Source organism: Hydractinia symbiolongicarpus, chromosome 13, assembly GCF_029227915.1.
Source record: "Hydractinia symbiolongicarpus strain clone_291-10 chromosome 13, HSymV2.1, whole genome shotgun sequence".
In the NCBI taxonomy this organism is placed as follows: Eukaryota; Metazoa; Cnidaria; class Hydrozoa; order Anthoathecata; family Hydractiniidae; genus Hydractinia; species Hydractinia symbiolongicarpus.
In genome coordinates, this window is record NC_079887.1 from 16,187,824 (window position 1) to 16,200,230 (window position 12,407).

The window sequence follows — 12,407 nt, forward strand, 5'->3', positions numbered from 1 at the left end:
GAGATATCCTATAGTATACGCCTGGGTGCTTATTTTTAAAATTAATCTCATTTATTAGAGGGGCGTTTTTTAAAATTAGTTTTGTAGTTAGATGGCTTGTTGTTAAAGGGGGCGCTTAAAAAATGGGCACTAGAAGATGAAATACCGTATCTAAGTTAATTTTAGGACTATTCCCCATGTCCCCTCCGCTGCAATGATTGTTTTATTCTGCATAATGAAATATTTGCAGTTTAAAAAATGGATTTTTTTGCATTTTCAGCAACCAACACCTCTACGCGCAACAGTCAGCAGACACTTTCCATTATAAACTTTCGAGAGTGCAACCTCGTCTCCAGGCCCTTGTGGCCCCCGAGCAGTTTTACGAAACGGTGAGAACGAGGTTGACGATAGTGGTACAGTTCAACAATAAATAATGACACTACCAACGAAAGGTCAAAGTGTCATTTACGCAATTTCCTATTCAATGTTAAACTCTGTGTATTGTTTTCGGAATCTTTAAATAACTCGCGTGTAAATTGATTCTGGGCGGTTTTTATCCTGATGTGCAATATGTGTACAACAAGCGATAATACTCAATTCAACCCCCGTCCCAGAAGGTAAAAAGCCCTGGGGACGAGGGTGTACTCAATTCGAAGAAAACAACTAACAGGGCGCAGAATTGCCATTAACTACTTTACAAACTAAAAAATACATCAACATACAACTAGGGTTTTAAGCTCGTAATGTTCCGGGGGAAAAAAAGGTTTTGCTTTGTAAAAAAATTATTTTCGTATCTTACAGATACCTCATAAAAGTTACTGTTTTGCCTTTAAAAATTATAAATTTGTTTTAACGGCAAATGTTAAAGGTTGGTAATTATATTTGTTTTGGCGCTCCATTTAAAAATGATTATATATGCAAAAGTTTGTTTTCTAAATTATTGCACCACTTTGCAAACGACAAAATAAGGAAGGGGCGTCTTTCTCAATTCACGAAATCGATTCAAAAGTCAATTTTGTAACAGCTATCTACATAGAAACAGCTAGGTATGTAAAGTTTTCCATAATAGAGTTTATCCATTGTATACCATGAGAAAATTTTTAGTCAGCCTCATTATAAGAGAATTTGAAGTTTTTTTACAGGGACTTTGCTTGCTATCACAAGCACTTTTGGAAGATATATTGCTTTAAGTTTTAAAAATTAGTTACTGGTATGAAAGTGAAAATTTTGTTGCCTATAATTAATTCTACCAAGCCTGTTAGCTTTTGGTAAATTTTGATGGCTTATAGTTAGTGATTCAATGTGGAATTGTTTATTATATACAATATGTACACGTTTTCACAGTTATTATGAGATGTAGTAATACACAAAGTAGTCGTTTCAAAAGACAATGCTGTACGGCTATGAGAAAAATCTGCGAAGGCTGCTGCGCAAAAAATGAAAAAAACAATAAACACATTTGCCAGCCCACAGCAGTGGGTATTTTTTTAGTAAAAAGAAAAGGCCATTTTCAGTTTTAATATTGAATTATGTCTTCTAAATTGGTTTTAAGACGATTAGTACGGTGTAACTAGTTGTACGGATAACTTGAGTTGGATAAAATAAGGGTATGTATTTTTACTTAACTGTTCTGCCCAATATTGGAATGCGCCCCGTCTTAAGACTGGCCAGGCCAATCTTCCGACAGTGACAAATTGGTGGCCAGTCAGACTGGGTCTGCCCAATCTACAGACGTACATGCCCAATCTTAGAACGATTGTGGAAGACAAACAGAACAATAAAATTTTTAGAATATACCTCTTAATAGGAACTTTAAATTGAAACTTTTCTTGGAAAATCAAAAGCCAAAAATTTATATATACCATGTATTTTATGTATAAAAAATTGAAACTACTCAACCATTTTAGCATAGTCTATAAGGTTTTTCTTCTATAGACTATGATATTAGCTACAGCTGGCTACAGCTCTAAATATAAACATTTTATTTTTAAAATTTAGCCACTACTACAAGCTGTATATAAATGCTAAATGTATAAAACGTGCTCTACCAGCTACCTAGCTAGCTAGCTACGATTTTCATTCTACTGTGTCCAAAAACGGGCCGGGTCAATTCAACAGTACCCAAAATATAAATTTTTAATGTGCCTGAGAATGTTTGTTAGGAGTCGCAAAAAACAGAGCTCGTGTGGTGCATCCCTTCCTTAAAATCTAAAAGGCGCCAAAGATGGGCCTAACATGGTCTTTTGCCCAATCTTGTGACGCCCTGCCCAGTCTTAAGACTGGGCAATTTTATGTCCAAAGATTGGGCAGCTTCCTAAGATTGGGCAGAACATAACCATGAAAAGGTTTATGGCTACTCCTAAAATTATCAATGTCAAAAGTATTGTCTGAGCTTACTAACAGCTAGTTGGTAAACATCATTGGGCATGTTAAAAATATACCTCAATGGAAAATATCTTCACCATTTTAAGAACCCACAGTATTCATAAAAATTATGTGATGATTAGGTCAAATAGCAGAAATAAGTTTCTCAAAAGTCGGCAAAAGTAACAAATAAAACTATAATGTATTTCACATGTGCTTTTGTACACTCCCTCGTTGTTCTAGTATATGAACTATGTTCTGCAGAGGTTACAAACAGTTGTGTTTGGGGCTTAGTTGGGTACAGATGTACAACGTGATTTGAATGGCCACACTCTTAATAAGCATAAAATAAAGAACCTTACATATTATATAGTCAAATATTGTTTAGGAATAAAAATTTGCATTTAATGAAGTACGGTTATTTTGAATCAAAAAAGAGGCTGCTGACATTTTAAACAGGTTGGTTTTAAAACTTTAGTTGTCACCAGGTTTTTAAGGAAATGACATGGATTAAATTTGTTATTTGTCTAAGAATAGGTTTCATGCTAATAAAAATCTCAGTTAGAATTTTAATACTATTTTCCATGTTTTACCATTTCTTATGCCAGAACCATGCTAAAAATAAATTCCATTGACTTATTATTCATTCCTTATTTTTAAGGACTATGGCAGACAAAAGACCAACTAAGTCAAGCGACAGCTCCATTTTCAGAATACCACCCTACTATTACATCCATATCTTAGATCAAAACACTAATGTCACCAGAGTCGAAATTGGACCAAAGACATATATTCGCCAGGATAATGAAAAAGTTGTGTTTGGACCGCAACAGATGGTAACACTCCCTCCAAGACATTATTGTGTTATTGAGAATCCTGTTTTTACTGACGATGAAGGAAAAGTTGTATTTGATGAAAGCGGTCAAGCAAAGTTGAAACATGCAGATTTGGTTAGTCATTTAGTTTATTTTGTCTCTAGTTAAACAAACATTTACCTGAACGCAAACGTTTGTTTTACGCTCTACAATTATCAAATTTAATAAAGAGCATGTTAAAAAACTATAACAGCCATTAAAGCTTTTATACCATGGTATGATCTTGCAGTTAATACTTCTGTGTAAATTTACCATTTTCTCTATAAAATATATATTTTTTTTCTTAATATGTGTCATGTGTTTTTTATTTTATTTATATTTTTTTCTAGGATATTCGCCTAGCCCAAGATCCATTCCCATTGTACCCAGGAGAAGTACTTAAGCAGTCAAAAACCGCGTTAACTGTAGTTCATGCCAACTCAGCTCTGCGATTGAGATCTATCCTTGACTTCACTCACAAGAGTGGGAAAAATATTATTGCTGGAGATGAATGGTTGTTTGAAGGGCCTGGAACATACATTCCATGTAAAGAAGTTGAAGTTGTTGAGAGTGTCCATGCAGTTATTATTAAACCCAATCAGGCCATTAAACTACGAGCCAGAAAAGAAACAACGGTAACAATATAAAATTTGTTGACGTTAGTATTTATTTTTAGAATTCAGGGTTTAAAAAATTTAAAATCTTGTACACATTTTTTTGTGTACCTTGTAGATTGATTAGGCGGATAAGCGTCTTCCTTGTGTAATATGTATACTGAAAATATATATGGGTTGATGAAGGTAATGTCACCGAAACACGCGGTACGGTAGCAGGTCGTGATTGGTGGAAGTGAAGGCTTGTGCTGGTGGGCTTGGACCACCAACTGGGCTCGATCCTGTAGTGAGAGAAAAGGCAATTGCAAACTCGTCTCACTATCGGACCGATAGCTCGGTTGGCAGTGCACGTTGAGCAAAGTTTAGCTGCATGTTTACGAGAGTGTACCTAATTTTATTTTTGTTACTATAAAAATTAACATTGCCTGAAATTATAAAAAAATTGTTTATTTTTCTTATATGTGGACATTTCCACCAAATTTAATCTTTTTTCCTTCCTCCAAATTAAACCTTAATTTTACCCTATTTAATTTCCACCAAATTTTCTTCTTGTCAAAATTTCTTCCTTAAAGGTATATTTGTGGCACAGCGATATAATTTCTTTATTACAAACCAATTACATTTCTTATTTCATATATACATTACTTACATGCAGGATCGAGAAGGAAAGGAAAGAGTTACAGGTGAAGAATGGATTGTAAAGAAGACTGGTGCTTATCTACCAGGAGCGTATGAGGAAGTTTGTGAAATTGTGGATGCCTATGTACTCACAGAAAAGGTGAGGTGTGATGTTTCAACAACAACATCGTTTTTTTCTTTCTGTTGTATATAATAAGCTCATGATTTTTTTTCAGAATGCATTGCATATGCGAGCGACTCGAACATTTACTGACATGAAGAAGAAATTACGAAAAAATGGTGAAGAGTGGCTGATTACTTTCGATGACACTGAAACTCACATTCCAAATGTTTATGAAGAGGTATGCTTTCTCAAGACATTATGAATTTTGTCCAGACATATATGAATTCTGTTTTTACAGATGATATATTTGAATTTGCACATGAAGGAATTTATTTAAATGTTTCCGATAAATCATAATTTTTAAAATATCGTCATGATACGCTTTGTCTGTTCTTTGTTGATCAGCTCTATGTTGGAGCAGGGCGATTTTATGAGTATAAATTTTCTAGGTTGTAGTTGTTGTTAACATTACAACATTGAGCAATCGAGAATACTGTGTCATATGTGATCCAATTGGTGAAGACGGAAAACCTCAACTAGGACAAAAAAAACTTGTCAAGGTAAATTTTTGAAAATATTTTTATCTTTTTATGGTCAACTATGACAATTGTATTAGTCTAAAACAGAGCTAAATTCAAGACGTTATTACTTTCTAGGGTGAAAAATCATTTTTCCTTCAACCAGGAGAGAAATTAGAAAAAGGTATTCAAAAAATATACGTCCTTGGCGAAGACGAGGGATTGATTTTAAAAGCTACCGAAGAATTCACAGACGACAAAGACAAACGCGCTCCTGGAGATCGCTGGATGATCCGTGGTCCACGAGAATACGTGCCGCCCGTAGAAGTAGAAGTAAGCAACTTTCGCAAAGCAATTCCACTGGATGCCAACGAAGGTGTTTATGTTCGAAATATAAAAACAGGTCAGGTGAGAGCTGTTATCGGATGCACATACATGTTGAATCAAGATGAGGAACTGTGGCAAAAAGAGTTGCCACCTGTCGTGGAAGATTTGTTGGCACAAGGAAAAGATCCCGTTGCTGACCGCAGTGATCGAAAAACTGCTGAAAAACCTAAATCACGCGATAAACATAAAGTAGTCACCTTCCGCGTGCCACACAATGCTACTGTTCAAATCTACGACTACAAGGATAAAAAAGCAAGGTATGCACAAATTGTTACCCGTCCAAATTTGTTATTTTGTGTTTGTTTATATACTAACGTTACAATTTTTTTTTCTTTCTAGAGTCATTTTTGGTCCGGATCTTGTCATGCTTGGCCCAGATGAGCAGTTCACTGTTCTCAGTATCTCTGGCGGCAAGCCTAAACGTCCTAATGTAATCAAAGCATTATGTTTATTACTTGGTCCTGACTTTTGCACTGATATAGTTGTCGTAGAAACTGCTGATCATGCGAGACTGTCATTACAGTTGTCTTATAACTGGTAAGAGGTCTAACTCTTCGTTGAAATCTGTATGTAATAAGAATAAAGGGGTGAGAAAAAATAATCTTAATTATTGTGTTTTTATGCCATAGGCACTTCACATGTGACAAGGACGACGCCAGTGGCGCGAAACTTTTCTCAGTACCAGACTTCATCGGAGATGCTTGCAAGGCGATCGCTTCGCGAATTCGAGGTGCTGTGGCCAGCGTAAAGTTTGACGATTTCCACAAGAATTCCGCAAAAATCATCCGCTCTTCCGTATTTGGGTTGGACGAGAAGGGAAAAGTTCGAGAAAAATTCACCTTTCCAGCAAATAATTTGAGCATAACTAGTGTCGATATCCAGTCTGTGGAGCCCGTCGATCAACGTACACGTGACGCTCTGCAGAAATCTGTCCAGCTTGCTATTGAAATCACAACAGCTTCGCAAGAAGCGTCTGCGAAGTAAGTGGTTTTCTTATTGAATATACTGCAGTGTTTGTGATCTCGACTTCAGGCATGCGCGCTAACAGCGTATGACATTTTTGGGATTTTTAGGTGTAATTGACAGCTAGGCATGTATTTTCTTGAATTTGTTATTTAGACATGAGGCAGATCGTCTTGAACAAGAAGCTCGAGGTCGCCTCGAGAGACAGAAAATTCAGGATGAAGCAGAAGCAGAGAAGGCTCGCCGAGAGTTACTCCAACTGCAAGCTTTGAGCGCAGCTGTCGAATCAACTGGTCAAGCTAAGGCCGAGGCTCAGTCTCGTGCTGAAGCTGCACGAATTGAAGGCGAGGCTGCCGTACAACAAGCGCAATTGAAATCTGAAGCGACCAGCATTGAAGCTGTGAGTCATCAATTCCGTTCTGTCTTTGTTATTAATAATTTCACCCGCAAGTTGAATTGTTGTGTGGATCACACATCAACCCGGTCATAACCTATTTCCACAAATATTTTCTCTCCGTGACCTCTGTTCTTACTTTTACTCTTAATGATTTTTCCTAGGATTCTGAATTAAAACGTCTGACGGCTGCGCGTGATGCTGAAATGAAGTACATCAAAGAACAGAACGAGCTCGAGATTGTGAAGACCTCTGAGCTCGCTACCATCGAGTCGAACAAATTTAAACAGATGGTGGACGCTATTGGTTCGAATACAATACAATCAATTGCTACTGCCGGTCCTGATATGCAGGTAAGATCTTATCAACCTTCTCCCCATATCTCTGATGGAGTAAACAGCCATTACAAGTCGAACATTTTAAAGTAGTTGTCATCCAATTTCATATTGTGGTTTAATAATCCGGTGGTTCAGTGAACTGTGACCTTCCGTCAATTAATTTTGACGAATATGACGTAAAAATAATGATAGTCTTTCTTGTTCTTGCAACTTTTTAACAACTTTATTCATTCTCTGCATAACAAAACTGTTATGTACTGTCATTTGAAGGTGACGCTATCCTGTTGATGATTAAATTTACCTTATTTATATTAAATATATTAATCGGATTTTATTAGATCTGACTTGATCTATGAGATTTTACAAGAAGGGGGAGATAATTATTTTGACCTAATTTTATAATTTAGGTAAAGTTACTGAAATCGCTTGGACTTCAATCAACGTTAATCACGGATGGTTCATCTCCAATCAACCTCTTCAACACAGCCCAAGGTTTGATTGGTGCTATTGAAGATCGGAAAAGTCGAAGAGACAGAGACAGCTTTACATCGGAAAGCTAATCGTTTTTAAAATAAACGGTTTTTTTGTAATGTTTTTTTTCCTTTAAATTAATTTATGATTTTTTTTATTTCAATTTTTTCAAAATTCTGTTCTGTTGTACACAAGTCTATTTCATGTTGTTTTTTTTTTACTTTTTTGTATAGGCTGTGTGGTTTTCGTAAAATAATAAAAGTAAAATTAAATAAACTTTTATGCGCTGGATTTTTGTAATTATTTCCGATTTTCTTGATAATAAAACCCTGAAATAAATCTCATAACAAAGTTCCGTCCTTTTGTCTTCCTCATCGGTTGGTCGATCGTGGTCACTTTCAGGCAGTCATGTACAAGAATTCAGTTCAAATCTTGCTAATCTAAGTTTTACTAAGGATTTTAAAAATCCGTCACATTTGAAGGCAACGAATTTCAATGATAAATTTTGTGCATTTTACGTCACTTAATACGGATCACTTAATACGGATGCAAGAATGATGCGCGGTTAAAAGCTGCGTAAAGAAACAATCAGCAAACTCAAGCTGAATATATATACTAAAATATACAGTTGTTATTTAATCTCGAATTTTATCCGTCAGGAAGACATTCGATATAAACGAGTATATTTAATTAGGCGATTAGATTTATCTATTTTTTGATTTTCTTCCTCATATAAACAAGAGACCAAAGAGTCCTGGAAACGAGATTTATTTTTAATTGTGCACAGCAATATCCACATACATGTAAAACATAAATTTTTGGTTTGACGTAATATCTAATCAGTGCATTGACTAAAAAATTATGTATAAAAAGTAAAAACAAATACAAAAAAAGGTAAATATATTTTTAGCAAACAAAAAAAAGTCTTTCAAGAAAAAGAGAGCAAAGAGGATTATCAAATTTTAGGAGGTGGGGGCTTGTGGCGCGCTTTTAAATCGAAAATAAGGAAATTATAAAATATTTGGGAGGGAAAACAACAAACAAACGACAGATATGACAACTTCTTCCTTCGCAACTATTTTGGTGTTGAAATTGCAAACTGATTTAGTTTGAGGCAACGAATTTGTTTGACCTCTCCATGAAGTTATACACCTGTGACAATTTAAATCACAAACACTACACAATGAGACTACACAATAACAGTCGAAATACAATTCATAAACAAGAATTAATCACCCCTTTCACAATACTACATTTACATGGCTAAAGTTATTTCGAGCTTGAAAACCACACTAGTGTAAGAATATCTATGAATAATTATTTTAAGTTATTTTAAAATCAACATTCGCCATTTTAATTTCTGTCAATCAAAACATTTGCTACTTCAAGCAGCTCGTGCTCTGTTTAGCAGAAGTGTATGATAGCAATTCATTGACGTAAAATTCCACGTATTAAAAAATTACTTTTAGTTTTCATACACTTTGCTTAAGAACACTACACACTACGATTAAAACAATGTCACGTCACAGTCGAACACAACTTCGTCACTCCAACGTCAATGTTTCACATCATACAACACCTCCAACAAGCACGCCATCGACCACGCCTGTGTAGGACAACTGTGGCCGCAATAAGCACCATTCTGATTGGTCAGTTCAGGTAACCCTTTCCATGCTGACGTCGACAGTTCTCTTTTATGTCGCGACAACATTTGATATATTTGCTTGCTCGTTTCCTCGACGTCTTCTCCAGATTTTTTTGCGAAAAGAAGTTTGGCTCGAAGAAAGGGTCCCAGCACCCAAGTCCATTCCTATAAAAAGATTTGGTCATTTATTAGTCAGAACTTTTTCAATAAATTATGGGCTAGGTTTTTATATCAAAACCTTATAGCCTTTCGTACAAACAATTACTTAAAACAGTGAAACCGGGTTGAAAAGAAAATCAAAACATTTTCACGATTTTACTTTTGGCTGTACCTGGGTATCCCTAGGTACAACCATGGTGAATAAAAAAGTTAAGACAACATCATAATGTAGATTACTCGTTAGCCTGTGAAACATTCACTTCACGAGACTACTGGTTCCCAAATTTTCGCCCGGATACATATCATAGGTATTTCATGCATTTTCGTCCGCAATACGGCTGTTATTACAGAGATCAACAACAACAACAAAAAAACACAAACACAACACAAAATTGATAGGTGCATTTAAGTAAATTATATTCATGTTTTAGATTTTTATGTTTGATCTCTACGGAAATGGTGAAAATACTCTAGATTTTCAAGGCTGCCTAGTTTAATTTTTTTCAAGGTCTATCAAGCACGCTGGCTAATTACATAAGTATAAACAGCAAAGTAGTGACACACAGTTGTTGCCGGTAGGTTAAAGTTTACAATTCTAAAATTGCAAAAAAACATCGAGTGAACAAACAGAAAGTGAAAGGGATGCATTTAAATAGCAATAAAAACGAAGAGAAATCACTTACTGGTCCTTGATGATAGTTGAATCCTAACGCTTTATTGAACTGCTTCATATCCAAATCGTTCTCGTAAAAACCATCATAATTCCAGTCACTAGAAGTAACAAGAACATACACAAATATAGCTTGTTAAATCACCACTAATTGCAGAATGAAAACCCGCGCAATATCCCTGATTATTAACAACCGACAAATTTTTGAAAAACCCTCACATTGTGACGCAAGGCAAACGAGTCGAGTTCTTACTGGCTTACAAAAATGCAAAACCATGTTGGATTGCTGTAGCAGCATCAGGAAAGTTAGCAAACAATAGGTATAGGTATGAGGTCATAGTAAAGCCACCTGGCATGATGATGATACATGATCTATGCAGTCATGTTGGGGTAGTACAAAAGATTGGTCCCAAAAACATGTTCATGTATATGTTATATTCCATATTTGTTAAAACTTGTTGTGGTCCAATGATCTGCAAGCACCGTAATATTAGCATCGCTGTTTTATTTTGAACAGTATTGTATTTCTAGCTTTGGACTGTATTCAGGAACTCCAGTTCAGGTTAGTTATTAGTTTACTGACTGTGTTTTTTTTTATTATATTATGATTTTTTCAAGCCGTGATATTTTTTAGCAATCTATAAGGCAGGTCTGTTTCCTTAATTTAAACTTTCTCACAGAGAGGAAAGAGGAAGAGGAATTGGGTATGGGAGTGGGAATGGGAGTGGGAAGGGGAGGAGTGAAAGGTGGAGGGAGAGAGCTGTGAAAGATAAAGGAACGATTATCGAACATATAAATTCAGTTCTGTTTTTTTAACTTACTCCGGATCGAGCGTAGCTAATCCCATGGGCGCAAGTAAATGAGTTTCAATCTGTTGTAAAGCCGCACACGCGTGCTTTACGTTGAATAATTCAGGAGCCTAAAAATATATGCAATTGTTCGGACTAACACGCCAGAGACATAATTCCGGTGACGTATACACTAATTGACGGTACAAAACACGCAGCAGGAGACCGATTAAGACATTATTTGATAGTATACCGTGCGCGACTAAAAATTAAATCTCACATCATTCATAAAGTAAGGAAAAAAGGTACTGACTATGGGAATGACTAAATGACCACTGTATAAATTTTACTATCAATAGGCAATACTATGAATAGGTAAATACGAAATATGTAACTGAATAGATTTTCTTACAACGGCCCACATCAATATTTAACTCTCCTTACGACAACAGATACCTGTATATATACAGTCAAGACAGTACTTTCGACCGTAGTTACATAATTACAAAAATGAATGCTATGCTTTGCACTGCTACGAAGTTAATCAGGAAATAAGGTACCGAGTACTTTAGGTAAATATAAACATGCAAATGAAAATCCACACTAAAACCTACCACACACATCGCAATCGGCACGTTTGGTCTCAACTGGTAATCTGTAAATCCATTCGTTGATTTATAACTATCTTTATATATGTTTCTTTTGTGGACCAAATTTTTGTCGACGTCAGCAGAGTCTCCTTCACCAACAAAAAACTTATTCTCGAAGTTCTCATAAATCTTTTTGTCCCATTCTTTATATGTCCACGTCATCAACTCACCTTGATGTGTTAAGCACATTAATTAGGCATAGTTTACACTAGGGTTGTTATGCTAATAACCTACCCTAATTAGGGTTGCTCTTGGAGGAGGTGTGTTGGAAAACCAGAAGCTCAATTCTAATGGAACTATTTATGCGTGTCGATACATTCCCTAAGTAGGCGTTCAAACATTTAAACTTTCATGAGGATGAAATGTAAAAATATAAAGTTAAGAAAAAACAGGAATGTAATATTCATATTTTATAAAGTACAAAAAGGTTTCGTCCTTAACAGTGAAAATATCCATATTTTTAAAAGTACGGTGGAAGTTTAGTCAAGAGCGTGTAAAAGTAAATTATTTTGGATTTTGAATATAGGTGTTGGATCATGGGTGACCGTTACATCACGGATGATCATTGTGTTGTGTACATACAACAAAGAAGAGCTTATCACACCTGAATGACTTTTTCTTGTGACTTCTTTATACTTATAAAACCCTTTGTCGTGCATTGCAATCAACCATCTTAGAGTGGACTTGCATAAGCCTACCAACTCGACGGCACTTCCATCTCTAAAAGTAATAAAGTCAATTCACTAAAGAGAAAGCCATTATTTGACTGAATTTTTTCGCTATAGCCCAAAACCTCACTTTTTTGTTATCGCTTGCGCACTTTAACAAAATTAGAAATTTTGTCCAATTGCAGATGCGCTTCCAAAAAAAC

At 35.6% G+C, this 12,407-nt stretch overlaps 2 protein-coding genes across 5 annotated transcripts in view; one reads left to right on the forward strand and one right to left on the reverse strand.

The window, feature by feature from the left end:
* Positions 1–866: 866 nt before the first annotated feature.
* Positions 867–7,915, forward strand: LOC130623931 (major vault protein-like). 2 transcript variants are annotated; one of them, XM_057439481.1, is made up of 13 exons: positions 896–1,025; positions 2,732–2,802; positions 3,005–3,293; positions 3,548–3,832; positions 4,467–4,589; positions 4,666–4,791; positions 5,003–5,113; positions 5,210–5,715; positions 5,798–5,995; positions 6,088–6,438; positions 6,578–6,821; positions 6,980–7,168; positions 7,561–7,915. In XM_057439481.1, the coding sequence occupies exons 3-13, from the start codon at positions 3,009–3,011 to the stop codon at positions 7,711–7,713; spliced, it is 2,571 nt and encodes an 856-aa protein (XP_057295464.1). In that variant the 5' UTR covers positions 896–1,025; positions 2,732–2,802; positions 3,005–3,008; the 3' UTR covers positions 7,714–7,915. The 2 variants fall into 2 exon arrangements, with proteins under 2 accessions (XP_057295463.1, XP_057295464.1); XM_057439480.1 differs by lacking the exon at positions 2,732–2,802 and having other exon boundaries at positions 867–1,025.
* A 461-nt stretch (positions 7,916–8,376) lies between these two features.
* Positions 8,377–12,407, reverse strand: part of LOC130623929 (glycogen debranching enzyme-like) — a 29,855-nt gene continuing 25,824 nt past the window's right edge. For 2 of the 3 annotated variants that reach the window (XM_057439478.1, XM_057439479.1), the window contains 5 exons: positions 12,141–12,256; positions 11,501–11,706; positions 10,920–11,017; positions 10,112–10,199; positions 8,377–9,434 (listed from right to left, as the gene is read on the reverse strand). In XM_057439478.1, coding sequence (XP_057295461.1) covers positions 9,180–9,434; positions 10,112–10,199; positions 10,920–11,017; positions 11,501–11,706; positions 12,141–12,256 — 763 coding nt within the window. In that variant the 3' untranslated portion in view covers positions 8,377–9,179. The remainder of the gene's footprint in view (positions 9,435–10,111; positions 10,200–10,919; positions 11,018–11,500; positions 11,707–12,140; positions 12,257–12,407) is intronic. The other variant, XR_008981163.1, reaches the window with a different exon arrangement.

Bases quoted from the DNA above. Each gene is read 5' to 3' on its own strand.
- LOC130623931 (XM_057439480.1), top strand. From the start codon at position 3,009: ATGGCAGACAAAAGACCAACTAAGTCAAGCGACAGCTCCATTTTCAGA. The intron at 5,996-6,087 runs GTAAGAGGTCTA...TTTATGCCATAG, and splicing joins TTACAGTTGTCTTATAACTG to GCACTTCACATGTGACAAGG. The intron at 6,439-6,577 runs GTAAGTGGTTTT...TTTGTTATTTAG, and splicing joins TCGCAAGAAGCGTCTGCGAA to ACATGAGGCAGATCGTCTTG.